The 21,116-nt window shown below is 37.9% G+C and overlaps 1 protein-coding gene across 9 annotated transcripts in view; it reads left to right on the forward strand.

Moving 5' to 3' along the window:
• Nucleotides 1–21,116, forward strand: part of TEX11 (testis expressed 11) — a 372,335-nt gene that overhangs the window by 280,860 nt on the left and 70,359 nt on the right. For all 9 annotated transcript variants that reach the window (XR_015550362.1, XM_087426479.1, XM_087426478.1 and 6 more), the window contains one exon: nucleotides 17,063–17,135. Coding sequence is in view for 8 of the 9 variants with exons in the window: in XM_087426479.1 (XP_087282605.1) it covers nucleotides 17,063–17,135 (73 nt within the window). In the remaining variant the exon portion in view is untranslated. The remainder of the gene's footprint in view (nucleotides 1–17,062; nucleotides 17,136–21,116) is intronic.

The following is a 21,116-nucleotide window of genomic DNA, read 5'->3' on the forward strand; positions in this document are numbered from 1 at the left end:
TGTTGTTGCTTGTGCTTTTGGTGTCATGTCTAAAACCATTGCCTGATCCAAGGTCATGAAGTTTCACTCCTATGTTTTCTTCTAAGAATTTTATATTTTTAGTTCTTATGTTTAGGTCTGTGATCCATTTTGAGTTAATTTTTCTGTATGGTATGAGATAGGGTCCAACTTTATTCTTTTGCATTTTAATATCGAGTTGTCCCAGGACCATTTGTTGAAGACTACTTTTTCCCACTGAATTATCTTGGCACTCTTATTGAAAATCAATTGACCATAAATGAGAAGGTTGATTTCTAGAACCTCAATTCTATTCCATTGATGTCTGTGTCCATCCCTATGGCAATACTGTACTGTTTTGATTATTGTAGCTTTGCAGTAAATTTTGAAATAAGGATGTGTTAGTATTCCAACTTTGTTCTTCTTTTTCAAGATTGTTTTACCTATTCTGGGTCCCTTGAATTTCCATATGAATGTTAGGATCAATTTGTCAATTCTGCAAAAAAGCCAGCTAGGATTTTGATAGGTATATGCACTGAATCTTTACATTAGTTTGGAAAGTATTATGATCTTAACAATATTAAGTCTTCTAACCCATGAACGTGGGATATTTTTCCATTTATTTAGGTCTTTAATTTCCTCCAACCATGTTTGTAGATTTCAAAGTATAAATTTTTTGCTTCTTTCTTTTTTGTTGTCTATTCAGATTTTTCATTTCTTTTTTAGTCAGTTTCAGTAGTTTATGTTTCTAGAAATGTGTCCATTACAATGTAAGTTATCTAATTTGTTGGCTTACAGTTGTTCATAGGATTCCCTTATAATCATCCTTTTTATTTCTTTTTTCTTTTATTGCGGTAACATTGGTTTGTAACATTGTATAAATTTCAGGTGTACATCATTATACTTATATTTCTGCATAGATTACATCATGTTCACCACCCAAATACTAATTACAGTCCATCACCACACACATGTGCCTAATCATCCCTTTCACCCTCCTCCCTTCCCACTTCCCCTCTGGTAACCACCAATCCAATCTCTGTCTCTATGTGTGTGTTTGTTGTTGTTTTTATCTTCTACTTATGAGTGAGATCATATAGTATTTGACCTTCTCCCTCTGACTTATTTCGCTTAGCATAATACCCTCAATGTCCATCCATGTCATCACAAATGGCTGGATTTCATCGTTTCTTATGGCTGAGTAGTATTCCATTGTGTATATATACCACAACTTCTTTATCCATTCGTCCCTTGATGGGCACTTAGGTTGCTTCCAAGTCTTAGCTATTGTGAATAATGCTGCAATGAACGCAGGGATGTATGTATCTTTACGCATTGGTGTTTTCATGTTCTTTGGATAAATACCCAGCAGTGGAATAGCTGGGTCATATGGTAGTTCTATCCTTAATTTTTTGAGGAATCTCCATACTGTTTTCCATAGTGGCTGCACCAGTTTGCACTCCCACCAGCAATGTATGAGAGTTCCCTTCTCTCCACATTCTCTCCAGCACTTGTTGTTTCCTGTGTGGTTAATTATAGCCATTCTGATGAGCATGAAGTGATATCTCATTGTAGTTTTGATTTGCATTTCCCTAATAGTTAATGATGTTGAACATCTTTTCATGTGCCTCTTGGCCTGTATATCTGTATGTCTTCTTTGGAGAAATGTCTGTTCAGGTCATTTGCCCGTTTTTTAATTGGGTTGTTAGTTTTTTTGTTGTTGAGATGTATGAGTTATTTATGTATTTTGGGGATTAACCCTTTATCAGATATATGGTTTGCAAATATCTTCTCCCAATTGTTAAGTTGTCTTTTCATTTTGTTGATGGTTTCCTTTGCTGTGCAGAAGCTTTTTAGTTTGAAGTAGTCCCATTTGTTTATTTTTTCTATGTTTCTCTTGCCTAGTCAGATGGTACTTGAAAATATGTTTGTAAGACTGACATTGAAGAGCGTACTGCCTATGTTTTCTTCTAGAAGTTTCATGGTTTCAGGTCTTACATTCAAGTCTTTAATCCATTTTGAGTTAATTTTTGTGTATAGTGTAAGATGATGGTCTACTTTTATTTTTTTGTATGTGGCTGTCCAGTTTTCCCAACACCATTTGTTGAAAAGACTTTCCTTTCTCCCTTTTTCATGTTCTTGGCTCCTTTGTCAAAAATTAGCTGTCCATAGATGTGTGGGTTTATTTCTGGGCTCTCAATTATATTCCATTGGCTGTGTCTATTTTTGTGCCAGTACCATGCTGTTTTGGTTACTATAGCTTTGTAGTATATTTTGAAATCAGGGAGTGTGATACCTCCAGTTTTGTTCTCTTTTCTCAGGATTCCTTTGGCTATTTGGGGTCCTTTGTTGTTCCATATAAATTTTAGGATTCTTTGTTCTATTTCTGTGAAAAGTGTTGTTGAAACTTTGATAGGGATTGCATTGAATTTATAGATTGCTTTAGGAATTATGGACATCTTAACTATGTTAATTCTTCCAATCCAAGAGCATGGAATATCTTTCCATTTCTTTGTGTCTTCTTCAATTTCCGTTGGCAGTGTTTTATAGTTTTCAGTGTACAGATCTTTGACCTCTTTGGTTAAGTTTATTCCTAGGTATTTTATTCTTTTTGTTGCAATTGTAAATGGGATTATATTCTTAATTTCTCTTTCTGCTACTTCGTTGTAATTGTATAGAAATGCAACTCATTTTTGCATGTTGATTTTGTATCCTGAAACTTTACCATATTCGTTTATTACTTCTAAAAGTTTTTTGGTGGATTCTTTAGAGTTTTATATATATAAAATCATGTCATCTGCAAATAGTGACAGTTTCAGTTCTTCCTTTCAAATTTAGATCTCTTTTATTTCTTTTTCTTCCCTGATTGCTCTGGCTAGGACTTCCAATACTATGTTAAATAAGAGTGGTGAAAATGGGCATCCTTGTCTGGTTCCTGTTCTCAGTGGGATAGCTTTCAGTTTTTCACCATTGACGATGATATTAGCTGTGGGTTTGTCATATATGGCCTTTCTTATGTTGTGGTGCTTTCCTTTTATACCCATTTTATTCAGAGTTTTTATCATAAATGGATGCTGTAACTTGTCAAATGCTTTCTCTGCATCTGCTGAGATGATCATGTGATTTTTATTCTTCATTTTATTAATGTAGTGTATCACATTGATTGATTTGCGAATGTTGAACCATCCCTGCATACCTGGAATAAATCCCACTTGATCATGGTGTAAGATCTTTTTAATATATTGTTGTATTCGATTTGCTAGTATTTTGTTGAGGATTTTTGCACTGATGTTCATCAGTGATATTGGCCTGCAATTTTCTTTCTTTGTGTTGCCCTTGCCTAGTTTTGGTATCCGGGTAATGTTGGCTTCGTAGAATGAGTTAGGAAGCTTCCCCTCCTCATCAATTTTTTGGAAGAGTTTGAGAAGGATAGATATTAAGTCTTCTTTGAAAGTTTGGTAGAATTCACCAGGGAAGCCGTCTGGTCGTGGATTTTTATTTTGGGGGAGGTTTTTGATTACTGTTTCAATTTCCTTACTGGTAATTGGTCTATTCAACTTATCTATTTCTTCTTGATTCAGTTTTGGAAGGTTGTATGATTCTAAGAATTTATCCATTTCTTCTAGATTATCCAATTTGCTGGCTGTTAGCTTTTTGTAGTATTTTCTTATAATCTTTTGTATTTCTGAGGAGTCCATTGTGATTTCTCCTCTTTCATTTCTGATTTTACTTATTTGAGCCTTCTCTCTTTTTTTCTTGGTGAGTGTAGCTAAAAGTTTGTCAGTTTTGTTTATCTTTTCAAAGAACCAGCTCTTGGTTTCATTAATTTTTCTATTGTTTTTTTAGTCTTTATTTCAGTTATTTCTGCTCTGATTTTTATTATTTCCTTCCTTCTACTGATTTTGGGCTTTGTTTGTTCTTCTTCTTCCAGTTCCTTTAGGTGTACTGTTAGATTGTTTGAGGTTTTTCTTATTTGTTGAGATAGGCCTGTATTGCTATAAACTTCCCTCTTAGAACTGCTTTTTCTGTATCCCATAAATTCTGGCACGTTGTATTTTCATTTTCATTTGTCTCCAGGTATTTTTTGATTTCTCCTTTGATTTCTTCATTGACCCAACCGTTGGTCAGTAGCATTTTGTTTAATCTCCACATATTTGTGCCTTTTCTGATTTTCTTCATGTAGTTGATTTGTAGTTTCATACCATTGTGGTCAGAAAAGATGTTTGGTATTATTTCAGTCTTCTTAAATTTATTGAGACTTGTTTTGTGGCCTAATATGTGATCTATCCTGGAGAATGTTCCATGTGCATTCAAAAAGAATGTGTATTCTGCGGTTTTGGGATGGAGTGTTCTGTGTATCTCTACTAAGTCCAACTGGTCGAGTGTGTCAATTAAGGCCAATGTTTCCTTATTGATCTTCTGTTTGGATGATGTATGCATTGGTGTAAGTGGAATGTTAAATTCCCCTACTATTATTGTGTTACTGTCTATTTCTCCTTTTATGTCTGTTAATAATTGCTTTATATATTTAGGTGCTCCTATGTTGGGTGCATAGATATTTATGAGTTTTATATCCTCTTGTTGGATTGTTCCCTTGATCATTATGTAGTGCCCTTCTTTGTCTCCTGTTACAGTTTTTTTGTTTTAAAGTCTATTTTGTCTGATATGAGTATTGCTACCCAGCCTTCTTTTCATTCTCATTTGCATAGAGTATCTTTTCCCATCCCTTCACTTTCAGTCTGTGAGTGTCTTTCAGTCTGAAGTGTGTCTCTTGTATACAGCCTATATATGGGTCTTGTTGTTTTATCCAGTCAGCCACTCTATGCTTTTTAATTGGAGCATTTAGTCCATTGACGTTTAAAGTAGCTATTGATAAGTAGGTACTTACTGCCATTATTTACTTTTTTCTTGGCGTTTTAGTAGTTCTTCTCTGTTCCTTGCTTCTTCTCTTGCTCTTTTCCCTTCTGGTTTGATAACTTTCTTTAGTATTATGTTTGGGTTCTTTTCTCTTAGTTTTTTGTGTATTTATTATAGGTTTCTGGTTTGTGATTACCATGAGGTTCATATATAGTAATCTACATATATAGCAATCTATATTAAGTTGATGGTCTCTTTAGTTTGACCTCTATCTGAAAGCTCTACTCTTTTATTTCCCTCCTCCCACATTTTATGTTTTTGATATCATATCTAACCTCTTTTTTCTGCATGTGTATCCATTACCCTCTTCTCATGGAAATAGATAATTGTTCCTATTTGTGGTCTTTTCTTTCCCCTTTAAATAAGTCTCTTTAGCATTTCTTGTAGGACTGGTTTCTTGGTGATAAACTCCTTTAGTTTTTGCTTGTCTGGGAAACTCTTTCTCTCTCCTTCAATTCTGAATGAAAACCTTCCCAGGTAGAGTATTCTTGGCTGTAGGTTTTTTCCTTTTAGCACTTTAAATGCATTGTGCCACTCTCTTCTAGCCTGTAAGGTTTCTGCTGAGAAGTCCTCTGATAGCCTTATGGAGTTTCATTTGTATGTGACTTGTTGTCTTTCTCTTGCAGCTCTTAGGAGTCTCTCTTTATCTTTAATTCTGGACATTTTAATTATGATGTGTCTTGGTGTGGGCCTCTTTGGGTTTATCTTGTTTAGTGTTCTCTGTACTTCCTGTACCTGGATGTCTGTTTCCTTCCTTAGGTTAGGGAAGTTTTCAGCTATTATTTCTTCAAATTGATTCTCTGCTCCTTTGTCTGTCTCTTCTCCTTCTGGGACACCTATAACACAGACGCTAGTCTGCTTGATGTTGTCCCAGAGGTCCCTTAGACTGTCGTCACTCTTTTTAATTCTTTTTTCTTTTATCTGTTCAGCTTGGGTGATTTCCTCTAGTCTTTCCTCCAGCTCACTGATCCATTCTTCTGTATCCTCTACTCTGCTTTTAAGTCCCTCTAGTCAATTTTTCATTTCCAGTATTTTATTCTTCATTTCTGATTGGTTCTTTTTTATATCCTCCATTTCTTTGTTGACGTTCTCACTGAGTTCATCCATTCTTCTCCCAAGATCAGTGAGCACCCTTAACACTCTTTGTTTGACCTCTCTGTCGGGTAGAGTGCTCATTTCTGTTTCATTTAGTTCTTTTTCTGGGGTTTTGTCCTGTTCCCTTACTTTGAACGTATTCCTTTGGCTCCTTATTTTGCCTCTTTCCCTCTGCTTGTGTGTATGTATTAGGTAGGTCAGCTGTGTCTCCTGATCTTGGATAGGTGACTTTATATAAGTGATGCCTTATGAGGCCTAGCAGTGTGCTTCCCTCTCGTCACCAGTTCCAAATGTTCCAGGAGTGACCTCTGTGTAGGCTACATGTGTCCTTCTTTTGTGGCGGGGTTGCTCTTGCCATAGGTGCCCAGGGAGGCTGAGCTGTCCCCCTGGCCGGCTTGTTGTAATGCTCAGCTGCATGTAGTTGTTGTGGGCCCTTCAGTCTCTTTATCGGGTGTGGGGAGCCCCAGCACAGTTGGCTACAAGGTCTAATAGCACATTCCTGTTGCCGTTTTTCTATTAAGTGTGTAGGCCCCCAGCATGGCTGGTTGTTAGGCTCAGGGGCTTACAGTTGTTGTAGGCCTCTGGCCTACAAGGCTCTTGTCACCTCTCTGAGGATTGCAGCTGGGTGGGGCTGGCCTCAGGCATGGGAGCACCCAATTGTTTCATGCTGTGGAAGGTGGGTCTGATCCCCTATGTGGCTGTTTAAGAAGCACAAGTCTTCTACAGCTAACAAGCCCTACTGCCCACAGGGCCACACATATAGTCAACACAGTCCTGCCCCGTGCACACGCCCCAACCCCCTGAAGTGGCCCAGTCACTCCAAGGCAGGAGCCCCACTCACACCACCAAAGCCTCACACTCTCCACCTGCTCCTCACACTCTCCACCTGCTCCTCACACACACCCTGCCCCACAGAGGTAGACCCACTTGCCAGGCTGCAGAGAATCCAGGCAGCTCACTTAGCAGGGCCACAAGTTTCCCCAGGGCTTATTGTTGGGTGGGCCAGTCCCTAGGGCAGGCTGCTTTCCTTGGCTGAGCTGGATTAAATCCGTGCTCTAGTGGGTGGGGCAGACCCTGGGCTAGCAGGCCACAGGGAGACCTCCAATGGCATCTGCCAGTGTCTGTGTCAGCGTGTCCACACCAGGTCATAACAATGGCCTCCCTCAATGTCCCAGTCCCTCAAAAGTTGTCACCTCTCACCCAGATGCACTCAGAGCCTATCAGGTGAGTCTCTTTTCACCAAGGGCCTGTGCATCTTTCTTTCTGGTGATTTTATGTTGCTTTCTGAAATGGGTGAATTTGTGTGTGGGCCCTTTAAAAGCCGGCTTTAATTTCTTTGTGTCCCAGTTTTTCTGGGGGTATTCCCCATTCTTGTTAGTAGCCAGCAAAGCCAGGTATTATGATATTCGTCTCAGTTGTGCTGGGTCCAAAAAATGCTTATAGCAGGAATGCTCCCCAGCTCAGGTCCCCGACTCCTCGAGGGAAGGCTGCATACCTTTGGATTGCTCCCAGGCTTCCATGAAGTGTTTCAGCTTGTGAAGGTGGCATTTTTTCTCTCCAGAAGGGAATTTCTGCCTCTTCCACCTCAATTAGGACTGCCATTTGTTGCAGGGGTTCCTCTTATCCAGTTTTCAGTTCTCTCTCAGGGGTAATTTTTCCAAGAGTAGTTGTAAATTGTCTATGTCCTTGAGAGGAGATGAGTTCAGAGTCTGCCTAACCCGCCATCTTGACTTCTCTCCACTCATCCTTTTTTATTTCTGTAAGGTCGGTAATGGTGCCCACTCTTTCACTCCTAATTTTGGTCATTTGTGTCTTCTCTCTTGTTTTCTTAGTCAGTTTATACAAAGGTTTATCAATTTTGTTGATCTTTTTCAAGAACTAACTTTTGATTTCATTTTTTTTCCTGTTACGTTTCTAGTCTCTATTTCATTAATTCCCACACTTATCTTTATTATTTTCTTCCTTTTGGTTGCTTAAGGTTTGGTTTGCTCTTTTATTTTCCTAGTTTCTTAAGGTGGATGTTTAGGTTATTGATTTGAGATATTTTTTCTTCATATAACATCAGGTTTTACAGCTACAAATTGCCCTCTACGCACTGTGTCTTAGTCTGTTTGAGATACTATAACAAAATGTCACAGACTGAGTAAGCTTATAAACAACAGAAATTTATTTCTCACAGTTCTGGAGGCTGGAAGTCCAAGATCAAGGTGCCAGCATGGTTGCGTTCTCTGGTGAGGGCCCTCTTCCCGGTTCATAGCTGGCATCTTCTTGCTGTGTCCTCACATGGTGGAAAGGGTTAGGGATCTCTCTGGAACCTCTTTTGAAAGGCACAAATCCCATTCATGAGAGCTCCACCCTTATGACTTTAGCATCCCCCAAAGGCCCCACCTACTAATACCATCACCTTTGGAGATTAGGATTTCAACGTATGAATTTGAGGAGGATATATTCAGACCATAGCACACTGCTTGAGCAGCATCCATAAGTTTTGGTATGTTGTGTTTTTATTTTCATTCATCTGAAAGTATTTTCTAATTTTCATTGTGATTTTTTTCTTTGACCCATTGTTTATTTAGGAATCTGTTGTTTAACATCCACATATTTGTGAATTTCCCAAATTTTATTCTTTTATTGATTTCTAATCTTGTTCTGCTTTGGTCAGAGTACATACTTTGTGTGACTTAAAGATATTTTAAATTCATTTGAAGTTTGTGTTGTGGCCAAGCATATGGTCTATCCTGGAGAAAGTGCCATGTGTACTTGAGAACAATGTGTAGTTGTCTTGGATTGGTGGAATGGTCTATGGATATCTGTTAGGTATAAAAACTGTATATAGTTTTATATAATTGCTTTTTTTTTTAATTGATGTTTTAATGGTTTCTAACATTGTGAAATTTTGGGTTGTACATTTTTGTTTGTCCATCACCACATATAGACTCCCTTCACCCCTTGTGCCCACCCCCCACCCCCACTGCCCTGGTAACCACAGTCCAGTTTTCTCTGTCCATGTGTTGGTTTATATTCCACATATGAGTGAGATCATACAGTGTTTGTCTTTCTCTTTCTGGCTTATTTCACTTAACATAATATGCTCCAGGCCCATCCATGTTGTTGCAAATGGGACGATTCTGTCTTTTTTTATGGCTGAGTAGTATTCCATTGTATATATGTACCACATTTTCTTAATCCAATCGTCAGTCGAGGGACACTTAGGTTGCTTCCACTTCTTGGCTATGGTGAATAATGCTGCAATGAACATAGGGGTGCATAAGCCTCTTTGGATTGTTGATTTCAGGTGCGTTGGATAGATTCCCAGTAGTGGGATGGCTGGATCATAGGGCATCTCTATTTTTAATTCTTTGAGGAATCTCCATACCATTTTCCATAGAGGCTGCACCAATTTGCATTCCCACCAGCTGTGTATGAGGGTTCCTGTTTCTCCACATCCTCTCCAACATTTGTTGTTTTTTGTCTTGGTGATTTTAGCCATTCTAACAGGCGTGAGGTGGTATCTTAGTGTTGTTTTGATTTGCATTTCCCTGATGATTAGTGATGTTGAGCATCTTTTCATGTGCCTATTGGCCATCTGTATATCTTCCTTGGAGAAGTGTCTGTTCATTTCTTCTGCCCATTTTTTGATTGGGTTGTTTGTTTTTTTGTTGTTCAATTGTGTGAGTTCTTTATATATTATGGAGATCAACCCCTTGTCAGATGTATGTTTTGCAAATATTCTCTCCCAGCTGGTTGGTTGTTTGTTCATCTTGATTCTGGTTTCATTTGTCTTATAAAAGCTCTTTAATCTGATAAAGTCCCACTTGTTTATTTTTTCTTTAGTTTCCCTAGTCTGGGTAGGCATGTCATCCGAAAAGATTCCTTTAAAACCAATGTCAAATAGTGTGTTGCCTATATTTTCTTCTATGCGTTTTATAGTTTCAGGTCTCACCTTCAGGTCTTTGATCCATTTTGAGTTAATTTTTGTGAATGGCGATAGCAGATGGTCCACTTTCATTCTTTTGCATGTGGCTGTCCAGTTTTCCCAACACCATTTATTGAAGAGACTTTCCTTTCTCCATTGCACATTCTTAGCACCTTTGTCGAAAATTAGCTGTCCGTATATGTGTGGTTTTATTTCTGGGCTTTCAATTCTGTTCCATTGATCTGTGTGTCTGTTTTTGTACCAGTACCATGCTGTTTTGATTACTATTGCTTTGTAGTATGTTTTGAAGTCAGGAATTGTGATGCCTCCTGCTTTGTTCTTTTTCTTTAGGATTTCTTTAGCTATTCGGGGTCTTTTGTTGCCCCATATAAATTTTAGTATTCTTTTTTCTATTTCTGTGAAGAATTTCATTGGGATTCTGATTGGGATTGCATTGAATCTGTAGATTGCTTTAGGTAATATAGGCATCTTAACTATGTTTATTCTTCCAATCCACGTGCATGGGATATCTTTCCATTTCTTTATGTCATCATGGATTTCCCTCAATAATGTCTTGTAGTTCTCATTGTATAGGTCCTTCACCTCCTTGGTAAGATTTATTCCTAGGTATTTTATTCTTTTTGATGCAATTGTAAATGGTATTATCTTTTTGAGCTCTCCTTCTGTTAGTTCATTATTAGCATATAGAAATGCAACTGATTTTTGTAGATTGATTTTGTACCCTGCAACTTTGCTGTAGTTGTTGATTGTTTCTAATAGTTTTCCAACAGATTCTTTAGGGTTTTCTATATATACAATCATGTCATCTGCAAATAGTGAGAGTTTCACTTCTTCGTTACCTATTTTGATTCCTTTTATTCCTTTTTCTTGCCTAATTGCTCTGGCCAAAACCTCCAGTACTATGTTGAACAGGAGTGGTGAGAGTGGGCAGCCCTGCCTCGTTCCTGTTCTCAGAGGAATGGCTTTCAGTCTTTCCCCGTTGAGTATGATGTTAGCTGTGGGTTTGTCATATATGGCCTTTATTATGTTGAGGTACTTTCCTTCTATTCCCATTTTATTGAGAGTTTTTAATCATAAATGGATGTTGTATCTTGTCAAATGCCTTCTCTGCGTCTATTGAGATGATCATGTGGTTTTTATTCTTTGTTTTGTTGATGTGATGTATCACGTTGATTGATTTGTGGATGTTGAACCATCCCTGCGTCTCTGGTATAAATCCCACTTGATCATGGTGTATGATCTTTTTAATGTATTGTTGTATTTGGTTTGCCAATATTTTGTTGAGGATTTTTGCATCAATGTTCATCAGCGATATTGGCCTGTAATTTTCTTTCTTTGTATTGTCTTTGTCTGGTTTTGGTATCAGGGTGATGTTGGCCTCATAGAATGATTTAGAAAGTGTTCCATCTTCCTCTATTTTTTGGAATAGTTTGAGGAGGATGAGTATTAAATCTTCTTTGAATGTTTGGTAAAATTCACTGGAGAAGCCATCTGGTCCTGGACTTTTATTTTTTGGGAGGTTTTTGATTACTATTTCAATCTCTTTACTTGTTATTGGTCTATTCAGATTCTCCATTTCTTCTTGGTTCAATTTTGGAAGGTTGTATAAGTCTAAGAATTTATCCATTTCTTCTAGATTGTCCAATTTGTTGGCATATAGTTTCTCATAGTATTCTCTTATAATCCTCTGTATTTCCATGGTATCCGTTGTAATTTCTCCTCTTTCATTTCTAATTTTATTTACTTGAGCCTTTTCTTTTTTTCTTAGTAAGCCTGGCTAAGGGTTTGTCTATTTTGTTTATCTTCTCAAGAACCAACTCTTTGTTTCATTAATCCTTTCTACTGTTTTTTGGTCTCAATATCATTTATTTCTGCTCTGATTTTTATTATTTCTCTCCTTCTGCTGGCTTTGGGCTTTGTTTGTTCTTCTTTTTCTAGTTCTGTTAGGTGTAATTTAAGGTTGCCTATTAGGGCTTTTTCTTGTTTGTTAAGGTGGGCTTGTATCGCTATGAGTTTCCCTCTCAGGACCGCTTTTGCTGCATCCCATATGGTTTGATATGGCATGTTATCATTTTCGTTTGTTTCCAGATAGTTTTTGATTTCTCCTTTAATTTCATCAATGATCCATTGGTTGTTCAGTAGCATGTTGTTTAATCTCCACATTTTTGTCACTTTCCCAGTGTTTTTTTCATGGTTCATTTCCAGTTTCATAGCCTTATGGTCTGAAAAGATGCTTGTTATGATTTCAATCTTCTTAAATTTATTGAGGCTTGCTTTGTTTCCCAACATATGGTCTATCCTAGAGAATGTTCCATGCGCGCTTGAGAAGAATGTGTAGTCAGCTGTTTTTGGATGGAGTGCTCTGTATATGTCTACTAGGTCCATCTCGTCCAGTTTTTCATTTAAGTCTAATATTTCTTTATTAACTTTTTGTCTGGATGATCTATCCATTGCTGTAAGTGGGGTGTTAAGATCCCCTACTATTCCCCTACTATTATTGTGTTGTTGTTGATGTCTCCTTTTAGGTTTGTTAATAGTTGCTTTATGTACATTGGTGCTCCTATGTTGGGTGCATATATATTTATAAGTGATATGTCTTCTTGATGTAGTGTCCCTTGTATCATTATATATTTCCCTTCTTTGTCTTTCTTAACCTGTTTTATCTTGAAGTCTACTTTGTCTGATATGAGTATGGCAACACCTGCTTTCCTTTGTTTGCCATTAGCTTGGAGTATTGTCTTCCATCCTTTCACTCTGAGCCTGTGCTTGTCTTTAGTGCTAAGATGTGTTTCCTGAAGGCAGCATATTGTTGGGTCTTGCTTTTTAATCCATCCTGCCACTCTGTATCTTTGGATTGGAGAGTTCAATCCATTTACATTTAGGGTAATTATTGAAATATGAGGGCTTAATGTTGCTGTTTTGTCACTTATTTTCAGGTTCTTTTGCATTTCCTTTGTTTCTTGTCCCATTTGTTTTGGACTGCCAATTCAGTTTGGTTGTTCTGTCTTATGATTCTTCTAGTTTTCTCTTTGTTTATCATATGTGGTTTTGCTTTGATTATTTGTTTAGTGGTTACCTTGAGGTTTGGGCAAAAATCTTGTGTATGAGATAGTCCATTATCTGATAGCCTCCTATTTCCTTATACTAAGTCAATTCAGTCGCTTTCCTCTTCCCCTTCTAAGTTGCTCTTGTTATACCTTATTCTATCTTGTGTTGTGGCTGTGTGTTTACAGTGATGAGGTTAAATTTATTTTTGGTGAATTTCTTCCTTTGATCTTTGAGTTTAGTATTTAAGTGGTTGCTAACCTATTCCGGTAAAGATCTACTATTTCTCTGATTTTGTCTACCTACTTTTCTCCTTCCTCCAAGCTTTGTGTTCCCTTTCTCTTCTTTTTTTCAGACCTGAGGGCCTTCTTGAGTATTTCTTGTAGTGGGGGTCTCGTGGCCATGAACTCCCTTAGCTTTTGTTTATCTGGGAGAGTTACTATTTCTCCATCATATTTGAAGGATATTTTTGCTGGATAGAGTATTCTTGGCTGAAAGTTTTTGTCTTTCAGTATTTTGAATATATCATTCCAGTCTCTTCTAGCCTGAAAAGTTTCTGTTGAGAAATCCGCTGAGAGCCTGATGGGAGTTCCTTTGTACGTTATTTTTTGTTTTTGTCTAGCTGCCCTTAATATTGTTTCTTTGTTGTTGACCCTGGCTAGCCTTACCACTAGGTGTCGTGGTGAAGGCCTTTGTCTGTTAATATATATAGGTGTCCTGTTGGCTTCGCATACTGGTATTTCCTGCTCCTTCCCCAGATTTGGGAAATTTTCAGCTGTTATTTCCTTGAATAGGCTCTCTGTTCCTCTTTCCCTCTCCTCTCCCTCAGGAATACCTATAATTCTTATGTTACATTTTCTAATAGAGTCAGATATTTCTCGGAGTCTTTCTTCATTTCTTTTTAGTCTTAGTTCTCTCTCTTCTTCCATCTGGAGTATATCTGTATTCCTATCCTCTGAAGTACTAATTCTTTCCCCCATATTGTCAGCTCTGTTCTTTAAAGATTCCAGATTCTCCTTTATCTCCTCCATTGTGTTCTTCATCTCCATCAGCACTGATTGGTTTTTCTTTATGATTTCAATCTCTTTTGTGAAGAAACTCCTAATCTCATTGAATTGTTTGTCTGTGTTGTCTCGTATTTCGTTGAGTGTTTTTATGATAGCTATTTTGAAATCTCTGTCATTTAGTTTATGGATTTCTGTGTCTTCGGGGTTGATTTCTGGGTGCTTGTCATTTTGTTTCTGGTCTGGTGATTTCATATATTTTTGCATTGTGGTTCCTGTGTTGGTTTTGTTTTTCCTCATCCTGGAAGTCTCTGGTTGCAATTTCCACCTGCCGCCACTGTCTGGTGGTAAAGGGCTGTGTAGTCTAAGCCCCCTGCGCTCTGCCCCAGTTTTTCTGCTGCGATCCGCAGTTTTGTTTTTTTTTTTTCCCGCTGCGATCCACGGGTCCAGTCGTTTGATCAGGTCTGCCTCGGATCACTAGGTCTGGTCTGGTCGAGCTGCAGACTCCGGGTTGCGGGGAGGGGGGAGCTCTCTCTTTTGCCCTCTGGGTCACTGACGTGGGAGGCTTCTCGTTTGCCCCTCTTTATCCGCTCTCTGGGGTGCTCAGATGTTGATGGTAGCCCTGTGGCTCCTCTGAGACCTCTGTGCGGGAGTTTCCCACTGGCTGAGAGAGTCCGAAGAGCCACGGTTTCCTCGCCGCGGGCCGCCCCTCCCCCCTCTCTGGGAGCTGCGCTGATCTGATGGGGAGGGAGCGGAGTTCTCCTTACCTCTCCCCACTTCCTCCGGGGGCCCAGCACGTTCCGCTCTCAGATGTGCGGCAGTGTGGATCCCTCCACTCTAGCTTTTCACTGTCTGGGATTCCGTTGTTGGTCTGTGGCTGTTGCTTTTGTTGTATCTTGTCGGGGGAAGAGTTCACGGGAAAGCTCACTCCGCCATGATGCTGACGTCACTCTCTATATAATTGCTTTTTAAAACAGTTAAGAGAAGAAAAAAGAAATATGTATTTATGTAATCTTTTATAGGTACATAATTACTTTTACCAGTGCACTTTGTTTTTTCATTTGGATTCAAATTACTATCTGGTGTCACTTGCTTTCAGCCTTGAAGAACTTCTCTTAGCATTTTTGTAAAATCATTCTGCTAGCAACAGATTCTCTCAGTTTTTGTTTATCTGGGAATTTATTTTGCTTTCAGTTCAGAAAGATAGTTTTGCTGGATATTAGATTCTTAGGTTGACTGTTATTTTATTTCATCACATTGAATATGTTATCCCACTGCCTTCTTTATTGAGATTCCATATTTGCTGAGGCATTGTTATCATACCTTCCTTAAGTGTGGTATCCTTTAGTTGTTTGAACATATTTAAAATAGCTGCTTTGAAATCTGTGTCTGCAAAGTTCAACATCTGGGCCTTTTCAAAGTCAGTTCTTGTTGCCTGCTTTTTTCCTGCATGTGGGTCATACTTTTCTGTTTCTTTGCATACCTCATAATTTTTTGTTGAAAACTGGACATTTTAGATAATATATTAGAGTGCCTTTGGATACTGATCCCCCCTCTGGGGCTTGTTGTTGTTAATATTTGCTTGTTTATTTGTTTAGTGACTTGGCTAGGCTAGTTCAGGAAGTCTATTTCCCCCCTTGTACAGAAATGTACAGCTTCTGATACCACTCCTCAGAGGTCATGGTCTTTGCCTGTGCAGTCACCCTGATCCCTCCCCTGCAAAGGGATGAAAGTGGTTTTAGCAGGGTTATTTTTTCCTGTCTCTTTCCCTGATCTCCAGGTAAAGCTTCTGAATAATCTTCTTCTATTGGTATCACACCCAGATGTTAGTCTTGAGTAATTACTAGGTTGCTGTGTGTGTGTGTGTATGTGTGTGTTTGAAAACACTATTTTGCATAAATTGCTCCACAGTCTGATCCAGTTAAAGTAAGGCCCCTTTGAAGGGGTAGGTATCTGCTTAGCTTTCTTTTCCCCTGGTTCTCTCTGTAAACTTCTAGCTGGTCTACTGTTTTGCTTGTTGATATCATTGAGCTACCAGACTCTTCTTAATTGCTTACCATCAAAATCTCCGTGGTTTTTTATAGTGCCCTCAGACTATAACTTCACCAAGTTCTGTTCCAATTAAAGTCAGTCCCCTTAGGGAGAGCTACAGAGCTCACTCTTCTAATGACCTGCCTCTCCTCCTGAGCAGAAACTCTGTACCACTGTTTTGGAGCTGGAGGTGGGGACAGTGGCCCATTTTTATCAGGATGACAGTCCAGCTCTATAAGTGGGGGGCTAGGCAGGTGTTGGAGTCCCTGGCATCCTTGGCTTGCCTCTCCCAGTATGGAAACTCTATCCTACATGCAAGCTGAGGTGAGGGCAATTGAGACCCAGTATTCTCAATTTGCTGTGCCTGGTATAGGGACTGGGTAGAGGAAGAGAGCTCCAGGCCTCTCAGTTGTGCTTGTTTGTAATAAGCTTATGCAATACAGACCTGGGGGAGGGGGATGAGAAGTTCTGGCAGCATGCCCCTTCTTGGAATCCTGTGGAAGCTGAGGGTAAAGGGAGTCCCATCTTCTTGGCCTCACCCACCTAAAGTAGTGCTTACATCACACTGAGCAGATTGTGGCTCAACTGCCACAGGTGCTCACTGTTGTTACTGACACTTAGTAGATTTCCTGGAATAGATATTTCCCCATTTACTGTATGCCCTTAGGGCAATTTCGTAAGCCTGTCTATGATTGTGTTTTATAATTTTCACCACTTATAGTTGTTTTGCTAGGGAGACGGTCCATGGAGGTCCTCACACCACAGTTCTGGAAGTGCTTCTCTTTTGTCCTAGAGTATTAAAGAAATTGATAATGCTCAAGATTTTCTATTTAATCCTCATTTTCCTGGGACATTAAGGAAAAGTACGAATAGAGGCTAATATTTCTATATAAATTCTAGGATGTCTAGTTTAAACTATCATTTTTCTATATTTTATTTTTAACTATTTTTAATGAAAATGATATGAGATTGTTTTAATTTGCTTAAAGTTTTGTTTGGTTGAGACTAATTTTCTCATTGCATTGTTGCCAAATAGACCAAGTTACTGAATCGTGCATGTGAACAGATCCATAAATGCAGAGACATCTGGAATCTCCTGAAAGAAACAGGTACAGTGGGAACTGGGATTTTGGTAACACAGTTATAAAGGGAGTTTCAAATCTGAATAAACCAGTCTTTTATCACCAGAAATTTGTGCCACCACGGTACTTGATAACCAGTCAAATGATTCTTTTTTTTTTTTTTTTTTTTGCTTTATTGTGGTAACATTGGTTTATAACATTGTATAAATTTCAAGTGTACCTCATTATACTTCTGTTTCTGCATGGATTACATCATGTTCTCATGTTCGCCATCCAAATACTATTTACAATCCATCACCACACACATGTGCCTAATTATCCCTTTCACCCTCCTCCCTCCCACCTTCCCCTCTGGTAACCACCAATTCAATCTCTGTCTCTATGTGTTTGTTTGTTGTTATTATCTACTACTTAATGAGTGAGATCATACGGTATTTGACCTTCTCCCTCTGACTTATTTCACTTTGCATAATACCCTCAATGTCCGTCCATGTCATCACATGTGGCTGGATTTCATCGTTTCTTATGGCTGAGTAGTATTCCATTGTGTATATATACCACATCTTTATCCATTCGTCCCTTGATGGGCACTTAGGTTGCTTCCAAGTCTTGGCTATGGTGAATAACACTGCAATGAACACAGGTGTGCATGTATCTTTATGCATTGGTGTTTTCATATTCTTTGGATAAATACCCAGCAGTGGAATAGCTGGGCCGCATGGTAGTTCTATCCTTAATTTTTTGAGGAATCTCCATACTGTTTTCCATAGTGGCTGCACCAGTTTGCACTCCCACCAGCAGTGTATGAGAGTTCCCTTCTCTCCACATCCTCTCCAACACATGTTGTTTCCTGTCTTGTTAATTATAGCCATTCTGACGGGCATGAGGTGATATCACATTGTAGTTTTGATTTGCATTTCCCTGATAATTAATGATCCTGAACATCTTTTCATGTGCCTCTTGGCCATCTGTATATCTTCTTTGGAGAAATATCTGTTCATGTCTTTTGCCCATTTTTAATTGGATTGTTAGTTTTTTTGTTGTTGAGATGCATGAGTTCTTTATATATTTTGGAGATTAACCCCTTATCAGGTGTATGGTTTGCAAATATATTCTTCCAATTATTAGGTTGTCTTTTTGTTTTGTTGATGGTTTCCTTTGCTGTGCAGAAGCTTTTTAGTTTGATGTAGTGCCATTTGTTTATTTTTTCTATCGTTTCTCTTGCCTGGTCAGACATGGTGCTTGAAAATATGTTCCTAAGACTGATGTTGAAGAGCGTACTGCCTATGTTTTCTTCTAGAAGTTTCATTGTTTCAGGTCTTACATTCAAGTCTTTAATCCATTTTGAGTTAATTTTTGTGTAAGGGTCTATTTTCATTTTTTTGCATGTGGCTGTCCAGTTTTCCCAACACCATTTGTTGAAGAGACTTTCCTTTCTCCATTGTATGTTCTTGGCTCCTTTGTCGAAGATTAGGTGTCCATAGATGTGTGGGTTTATTTCTGGGCTTTCAATTCTATTCCGTTGATCTGTGCATCTGTTTTTGTGCCAGTACCAAGCTGTTTTGGTTACTATAGCTTTGTAGTATATTTTGAAATCAGGGAGTGTGATACCTCCAGCTTTGTTCTTTTTTCTCAGGATTCCTTTAGCTATTTGGGGCTTTTGTTGTTCCATATAAATTTTAGGATTCTTTGTTCTATTTCTGTGAAAAATGTTGTTGGAACTTTGATAGGGATTGCATTGAATCTATAGATTGCTTTAGGAAGTATGGACATCTTAATTATGTTAATTCTTCCAATCCAAGATCATGGAATATCTTTCCATTTCTTTGTGTCTTCTTCAATTTCTTTCAGCAATGTTTTATAGTTTTCAGTGTACAGATCTTTCACCTCGTTGGTTAAGTTTATTCCTAGGTATTTTATTCTTTTTGTTGCAATTGTAAATGGGATTGCATTCTTAATTTCTCTTTCTGCTACTTTGTTAGTGTATAGAAACGCCACTGATTTTTGTATGTTGATTTTGTATCCTGCAACTTTACCATATTCGTTTATTACTTCTAAAATTTTTTTGGTGGATTCTTTAGGGTTTTCTATATATAGAATCATGTCATCTGCAGATAGTGAGAGTTTCACTTCTTCCTTTCCAATTTGGATCCCTTTTACTTCTTTTTCTTTCCTGATTGCTCTGGCTAAGACTTCCAATACTATGTTAAATAGGAGTGGTGAGAGTGGACATCCTTGTCTGGTTCCTGTTCTTAGAGGGATAGCTTTCAGGTTTTCACCATTGAGGATGATATTAGCTTTGGGTTTGTCATATATGGCCTTTGTTATGTTGAGGTACTTTCCTTCTATACCCATTTTATTCAGAGTTTTTATCGTAAATGGATGCTGTATCTTCTCAAACAAATGATTCTTTAAGAACTAATTTTTCCCCAGTGTATGTCTGTATTTTGACTCTATGACACACTGCTTGGAGTAAGAATATCTTTTACCTTGCTTTTTATAGATCTATAGTATTGAATACAAAAGTAGAATTATTATTGTTCAATATGACATTATTGCTCTTAAGTCACTAGATTTATATCTAATTTAATCAAGCTTTAACTCTGACTAAATTCAGGCTACAGTGTCTTCGAAACCATAATCACAATATCAGATACTGCTAATATTTTGTTATAAGATAATCAAAATAGTAGTAAACTTTTTGAAGTTATATAGTAGCTTGCTACTGTTTCCTCATTAAGGATGGTATTGGCTTTTAGGTTTAGATAGACTTTTTTTGTGTCCATCTGTTCCTGTTTTAGTTAGAATTTTAAAAAATCAATAGATATTACATTGAATTACATGCCTTTTCAGCTTCTATAGAGATAATCATATGGTTTTTCTCTTTTGAAGTGTTAATATATTGAATTATAATAATATAGTTCCTAAAATTAAGTCACCGTTGCATTTCTGGAATAAACCCTATTTGGTCATGGTGTGTTATTATTTTTAAAATGTTGATGAATTTGGTTTCCTAATATTTAGAAATTATTGGTGTGTCCTTTTGTTTTTGTGTATGTGTGATATCTTTGATGGGTTTTGGTATTAGACTACAGGAATGATAAGAAAGTACATAAATGTGTAAAATTTAATTCACCTCTCTTAATCCATGACAGGCATTTAAAGGAATAAAAACAACAAAAAGAAAGGACAGAGAATACCTAAATAATAATATACTTAGTATAGAATATTTAATAGAAATATACTCTATAGCCTGAAAATAGAAAACTCATCTTCTTTTCATGTGCCCTTTGAACATTTGCAAAATTGATTACAAGGAAAACCTGAATAAATTCCAAGACATAAGAAATAAAACAGACAACATTATGTGACCACAATGCAATAAAACTAGAAATTAATAATAGAATCAGGAAACAAAACTCTTGACCATGAAAATACCTCATAACCAGAATTTAAAGTGCTAAAGCAGTGCTCAGAGTGAAATTCATAGCTTCAATGACGTTTATTTTAATAAAAAAGTATGTCAGAAGGCTAGGTGTCCCCTGAAAAATCTATTTCTTCTTTCTTGGCACACAGCCACTCTCTCTATATACATCTATATATGTCTATATCTATATCTATCTTTATCTATTTATGTCATTTTGTTGTTAGTACTGTCAAGTCGATTCTGACTCCTAGCCAGCCTGTGTACAGCAGAGTGGAACCCTACCTGATCTTTTTCTGCCATCCTCTCACCTTGTGGCGCTACATTAGACAATGCTCCACTGCTATTACGTAGGGTTTTCATGGCCAATTTTTTCGGAAGTGGGTAGCCAGATTTTCTTCCTAGTCTGTCTTAGTCTGGAAGCTCTGCTGAAACCTGTCCACCATGGGTGACCCTACCAGTATTTGAAATACTGGTGGCATAGGTTTCAGCATCACAGCAACACACAGCCACTACAGTATGACAGCCAACAGACAGGTGATGTGGTTCCGTGACTGGGAAACGAACCCAGGCTGCGGTGGTAA

The sequence above is a fragment of the Ceratotherium simum genome, chromosome X, assembly GCF_057802395.1.
Source record: "Ceratotherium simum simum isolate JZ-2026a chromosome X, ASM5780239v1, whole genome shotgun sequence".
NCBI lineage: Eukaryota > Metazoa > Chordata > Mammalia > Perissodactyla > Rhinocerotidae > Ceratotherium > Ceratotherium simum.